This window comes from Cupressus sempervirens, chromosome 5 (genome assembly GCF_028749045.1).
Source record: "Cupressus sempervirens isolate cs-2001-9-10 chromosome 5, ASM2874904v1, whole genome shotgun sequence".
In the NCBI taxonomy this organism is placed as follows: domain Eukaryota; kingdom Viridiplantae; phylum Streptophyta; class Pinopsida; order Cupressales; family Cupressaceae; genus Cupressus; species Cupressus sempervirens.
In genome coordinates this window covers 64,596,608-64,603,250 of record NC_143122.1, presented here as the reverse complement: position 1 = coordinate 64,603,250, position 6,643 = coordinate 64,596,608, and the positions used below count along the sequence as shown (strand labels likewise).

Genomic DNA, 6,643 nt, shown 5'->3' with positions numbered 1-6,643 from the left:
CCTATAATTCCATGATTGCGGTACTAAAATATAAGCTAAAAGATAGCATATGATATTTTTAATAGATAAAAAAGATTACACTATCGCTAAACACTAACAAAAAGGTTACATGAAACATTAAAGAATTGCAAGCACAAGAAAATGAGAGAATTGAAAGACTTGACAACCACTAAAAAGACTATATATCCGAATCCAGACAAAGTTAATATATAAACAATTCATTGATTATGACTGTGAAACAACTTATAAGATTAAAAAAAAACATTTAACTTAATTTTACATTCATTTTCCTCTTGTAATGATTTTTTTATTATTATTGTACAAAGCTGTGACTAACACTAATATAATTTTCAAAAATACTATATTTAACACATTTTACAATCAAGAGTATGAATGATAACAATTTGTTGACAACTGCGGCCAAACAACAAAGCCCTTCAGCTCGAGTTTCAACTTCGCTCCACGTCATCAGACAACAATGGAATTATTCTCTGCTGTCAAAATGTTTTAAAAAAACTTAAATAAATAAAACTCACAAATATTCTTTCTTGAACCCCACGGAGCAGAGTGAAAGATAATGGAATCCACCTTCAATGGATATTGCACACCAAAAGAAATTTTAAACTTTTTTAATTTAACCTTTTTACATTCTCTTATACCACCGCTATTGCTGGTCCTCCGTGACATCATCATTTCCATGAAAACTATGTCTTTTAATGCTCATTCTGGCTTACGAAACTCACAAATATCGCTTCGGCAACGCTTTCCTCCATAGATTTGAGTTGGGCTAATCACAATTTCTTAATTATTATGAAGATCAGTGCGTATGACTATCAGTGCATTGGAACAGGTATGGATGTGTACACGAGCAAACCGCCTTTGAAAATTTTGGTGTGGGTTATCATGATTTCATTTTTATCTTTTGTACTAGTAAAATCTTCAAGAACCATCATTTGGGAATCATTAAATAAATCCATAATTCTCAGTAGCAAGAAACTTTAGAAGACCTAAAAGAGAATTTGTGTTTTGGATTGTCCAATGGCTTCGTCTATTGCTTGTGTAGGCCATATGTAATCATTTATACTGTCCAAATATTCATTAGGTCTTGGTAATCATGTCTGGGTGTCATAAAATGAATCTTTGGTCCTCAAAGCTAGTTGTATTTGATCAAATTCCGAATCTCCAGAACCATTTTTGAGTATCATGGAAATCAATGGTGTTTTTTTGCAGGAAATTGTGAAGCCATGGCAGCTTGTTTGCATTTTTGCAAGTATAAGCTCAATTGTTTGGGTTCCGGTTGTGAAGATCTCTGAGTTTTAGCATGCACTCAGTTAAATCCAGAAAAATCAGGGAAAGCGAGGCCGAATCTTGAATTTGATGCCGGTTGGATTCAATCCGCCATCGCTTCTACTTCAAATGCATTAACATGTTGCAGAATTCAAGCTCAATCTAGGAGCAGAGTGTGTTCATTTTTGCGATATAATCGAATCCGAATCATGGGTACTTCGAACACGGGGTTTCTGAATAATGAATTGTCTAAGAAGACTATAATTTTGGGTTTAAGATTGTGGGTTGTTATAGGGATTGGGGTAGGAGCATTCATAGTTCTGATACTATGTTGTTTATCGATATGGTTAACTTCACGGAGGAAATCTAGGAGAATGCCAGAGAGGTACCCATCCAGGGCAATGATACCAAAAGTGTCAAAGGAAATTCAGGAGGTTAGGGTTGATGCGATGCAGAGCAGTCATCGCCATCATAATGGAACTACAAATGCAAAGGATGACATGGAGAAGGCTATGGTAGTGCATATGGGGTATGGACAGCGTGCAAATCCTATTTATGACACTGAGAGAGTGAACAATGCTAGGGCTGCTAATAGAAAGCATTCAACACCAGGGGATGAAATTATGGGCAGGGCTCAACATCGCCAACATCCAAGGGCAGGTGCAATTCCCGCAGAGGAAAGACGTGAGATTTGTGTTGAAGTGGGCAAAGATCACAGGATTATTAATCCCCCTGAGAAGCCTTCTTCACATGGAAGTGGTGAAACTCGCTCCTCTGAAACATTATCTCCTTCTGTACCGGAAGTTTCTCATCTGGGTTGGGGCCATTGGTACACTCTAAGAGAACTTGAGATTGCGACCGATTGCTTGTCAGATGACAATGTTATTGGTGAGGGCGGGTATGGGATTGTCTATCGTGGCGTGTTAGTGGATGGTACATGTGTTGCAGTGAAGAACTTGCTCAACAACAGGTAATTTTTTAGTATCTTTTGACTGTATCTAAATCTATTTTCTGATTGTGATTTTGTTGTTTCAAAAGTTCAGTGTTTTGTTTTTATAATGCTAATATTATCACCAAAACATAGGCTGCATGATAGCCCAGTATAGTTTTCCCCAAACTTGGTGTTCATGACAAGCTGAATTTGTGATGGAGCAATTGATGCAAAGATAATTCTATCAACAGAAATAGGTAGTCTGACAGCCTAGGATAGTTTCCCAAATTTGTTATCCATAACTAGCGAAATTCACCATGGGGAAACCGTGATTTTCAATACATTAGCAACTCTGCCACATAGTCCCCATATTTAACTTAACATGGCCATATGGAACCCAACTAATGCACTGCCCATTGACAAAGGTTAACTCTGATAGCACAAGTGCAGTTGCACTAGAGTTATCAGAGTTGCCTTCTGTTCAATGGCAAGGGATTCAGATCCTTTATGCACAGTCAATGTCAATTCAATGCTAAGTACATTTGGCCAAAACACACACACACAAAAAAAAGCATACACGATCAAATCCAGAAGCAAACTTTGAATATTAGTTTTATTCAATTCTGGGCCTGGACGCCCAAGCTAAGATTAGTTGAAATATTATAGATGATATTCTGATAATGTTCTACATAGGGGTCAAGCTGAAAAGGAGTTTAAGGTTGAGGTTGAAGCAATTGGACGAGTCAGGCACAAAAATTTGGTGCGCCTGCTTGGTTACTGTGCAGAAGGAGCATACAGGTATGGATCTGGTTCTCTTTATTTTTCTTTGGAAAGAGAAGATGTCCATATTGACTAGACTAGGCTTCGTTCAAATAGGGCTCGGATCCGTCCTACGGCTAAGAAAAAGATGCATATACTTTGGTTTCAGGAAAGAAAAAGCAGTTTTGGCTTTTGATGAATAAGAAGAATTTTAGTATAATGGTTATTATTCCTAATTAAGTAATAAGAGTCTTTAGTGAGATTGCAAATTTAAGTTTATAATCTTTGAGGGTCACTTTCAGGATGCTTGTCTATGAGTTTGTAGACAATGGTAATTTAGAACAATGGCTTCATGGAGATGTTGGGCCTTACAGTCCTTTGACATGGGATATCAGGATGAAGATCATTCTTGGAACAGCAAAAGGGTACTTAATCTTAATCTTGGAAATAACTTCTATCCTTTCTTCATGGAAAATTGTTAGAAATTCATTCATGTTACTCTTTCTTTTGATAACTTCAATGCATTACATCTTACTTGAATTGACAAATTTTAGGTTAGCATATCTGCATGAAGGCCTAGAACCAAAGGTTGTTCATCGTGATGTGAAATCAAGTAACATACTCCTGGATAGGCAATGGAATTCCAAGGTGTCAGACTTTGGATTGGCTAAACTCTTGGGTTCTGAGAGAAGCTATGTGACTACCCGAGTGATGGGAACTTTTGGGTTTGTTGTGTTTCTCCATCAGCCTCCCCCTTGTGCAAATTTTATAAATCTTATGTTAATTAGCAAGCAATTTTTTTTTTGTTGATGTTAAATTCTACTTTCTTGTCATCTTTCTTGCAGATATGTAGCGCCTGAGTATGCCAGCACTGGTATGCTTAATGAGAGGAGTGATGTTTACAGCTTTGGAGTGCTTATCATGGAGATAATTACTGGCAGAAATCCAGTTGATTATGGGAGACCTCCAGATGAGGTCAGTACAAAGCATTTTTTGTTGTCATTTTGAAATTTATTAAAAAAAATCTGATTTTTTCTCTCTTTTGGAAAATTATCAGGTCAATTTGGTGGATTGGATGAAGACTATGGTGGGAACTCGACGCTCTGATGAAGTAATAGATCCAAAAATGGAAGTGAAGCCATCCTCACGGTCTTTGAAACGAGGCTTGTTGGTTGCTCTTCGTTGTGTTGATCCAGATTCTCAAAAGAGACCAAAGATGGGTCATGTAATACACATGCTTGAAGCAGATGAATACCCTTTTCGTGATGTAAGTTTTTCTTTCTCTTAGAGCTGATGTGGAAGAAATGCATGTAGGTAACATGAAAATATTGTGATATTTGATTTATAAAGCAGTTTTGTTTTATACCTTCCAATTCAAACTTGGATTCTGTCACAGGATCGTCGAGTGGGACGAGAAGCTGCTCGAGTTCGCCGTGAGGATATCCAACAAGACAGAAATCTCAAGCCAGGTGATAAACATGTTATGGAGATGGATGACAACAGTGATCAAGAAACAGGAACAACTAGTAATGCTGATCATAGAACAAGGTGGAGGAGATATGAAGGATAGACAAATCAGAAACTCTGTGCTAATAGTTCACGCTGATGCTGCAGTTTTGCAGAGCATTTTTCACAAGGCATGTTGGGGGATTTATAGATATTATGGAAAAGAAGAGAAATCACCAACAGCACATTTCTGGCATATTGGATATTAAAGGAGGAGCTCAGTCTTCAGATTGTTTGCATTTTTCAGCTCTTTTATGTTTATTTATTATGCACACGTAGGAATGTGCAAGTGATAATGGAAAGAGCCATTTAGTTTGTAATTGTATTTTTGTTAATTTCTTGTTTACAAGCGAGCTTGTAACATAAAGAGGACCAGTGTATTTATTTAAAGGCTTAAAGGTGAAATTTATAGCTTTTGTGACTTGTGAGATTTTTAAATCCATTATGTTCCTCATCCATAGACAACCAGCTTCCCTTTCCAGGTTCTGTTCAATCTGCTTTGAAATTTTTGGTCTGTATGCTTCTTTTGTATATCTGTTAATTGCAGCAATTGTCAGAAAATATTTTATGGAAAAGTCACTGAACCAAGTTCCTACTAGGTTTAAATTGTCCATGAGTTGTCATACTGCCTGGGACATAATTAAATGCAACAGGCTACAACTACCTGAATTCTAAAATTACTTCCTCTGCCATCAATAGCACTTGTATGTTGAACATTAAGAAATAACTAAATTCCATTTGCATTGATGTTGAAATGGTCCTGTTTTACTTTCCCACATACTAGAAATACAATAAGATTATTTTGGCGACTGGTATGTTTAAACAAATCTGATTCTGCATATGTTGAAATGGTCCTGTTGTACTTTCCCACATACTAGAAATACAATAAGATTATTTTAGCAACTGGTATGTTTAAGCAAATCTGATTCTGTTTATGCATGTGTATTGTGAATTTAGTTGAATTCAACCTCTTCTAGATACTACAAATATGGAATTGCTGATTGTCATCTACATTGAGTGTTCATACTGGCATCTCGCTCACGCTATATAAGTCAGTGGAACCAGTTTTAGAAGCAAGAATATTTTAACATTTTCAGGAAGAAGTCTCATGCATGAAGCAACTTTACACGAGACCGTTGTTTCCCTAGAAAAGTCTCATCTTTTGTGATTGTATTTAAGTTACTGGTCACAATTTTGTGACTAATTTTAAGCACACTGCTTTACATGGCGATTGAAAATGAACCATTGGTACCAACTGTGGATTAGTTTTTTCAATAATCTTGTTTATTAATAAAGTCATGTTGCAACTTATTTGATTTGTTGCTTGATTCCAGGTTTAATGAAATGTTAAAACTGGATGTTCTGAAACATGTTGAATATGGAAAGTGCAAGTAGATATTTTGTAATGCTTTCACCCAAGCAAGTTTGACATCTGATGTCCACATGATCGTCTGACATTTAAATAAACATATGGGATATTCGCATTCAAATCATGATTTTAAGCAGAGTGGTACTACTAGACGTTTTCCACATGGTGATCTGACAGACTAGCAGTAGCACCAAAGTTCATTACAGATTGCACGAAATTATGTTTTAATCCTATAAGGATTCTTTATGTTGGAAACTTTGTGTAAGTATAATATTACCTCAAATTATTGCCCCTTTGTGCTCTGATATCCGTGGGACCAATACAACAAGAGGCAGCTGGAGTGGGGTTAGAAAGCTGTGTCTTCCAGACTCTGTCCAGTATTCGCCTAAATTTGTCTCGCCTGGGTTATTAAATTTGAGAGCTATTACATTTTTTTAGCGGATGGTTTGTGCTACATCTTTTTCTTTCTTTTAGAGAGTTCAATCAGCTCAGTAATAAGAGTTTCGCGGGGAAGCACTTTTGAACATCTTTTACTGAGGTCCCCGTGTCTTGTATTCAGTTTATCTTTTGGTATATAAGAAAACAAGTGAAAAAGTTTTGACACTTGTCTGTTCGAATGTGGCCCAGCATTTCATGCAATATCAGGGGGCATGCTGATGAAAAGTAGTATTTAATATAATGAAAACATGATTGTCTAAAATCTGGCTTGTCAAGAATAACGAGAATAATCTGACACGGTGACTCAACTAAATAGATCTGCCGTTATGCTTGGGGTTATGTAGACTGCCGTT

At 36.6% G+C, this 6,643-nt stretch overlaps 1 protein-coding gene across 1 annotated transcript; it reads left to right on the top strand.

Annotated features, from left to right (window-relative positions):
- Positions 1 to 604: 604 nt before the first annotated feature.
- On the top strand, positions 605 to 4,921 carry LOC149554562 (putative serine/threonine-protein kinase At1g01540). The gene is made up of 8 exons (XM_089828607.1): positions 605 to 850; positions 1,231 to 2,257; positions 2,912 to 3,016; positions 3,280 to 3,402; positions 3,532 to 3,702; positions 3,823 to 3,952; positions 4,035 to 4,244; positions 4,374 to 4,921. Exons 2-8 carry the CDS (start codon positions 1,497 to 1,499, stop codon positions 4,545 to 4,547), a joined length of 1,674 nt encoding a protein of 557 aa, XP_089684733.1. The 5' UTR covers positions 605 to 850; positions 1,231 to 1,496; the 3' UTR covers positions 4,548 to 4,921.
- The last annotated feature ends 1,722 nt before the right edge of the window (positions 4,922 to 6,643 follow it).

Coding starts and splice junctions, on each gene's coding strand:
- LOC149554562 (XM_089828607.1), top strand. CDS start 1,497: ATGGGTACTTCGAACACGGGGTTTCTGAATAATGAATTGTCTAAGAAG. Junction 3,017..3,279: donor TGTGCAGAAGGAGCATACAG/GTATGGATCTGG, acceptor GGTCACTTTCAG/GATGCTTGTCTATGAGTTTG. Junction 4,245..4,373: donor ATGAATACCCTTTTCGTGAT/GTAAGTTTTTCT, acceptor ATTCTGTCACAG/GATCGTCGAGTGGGACGAGA.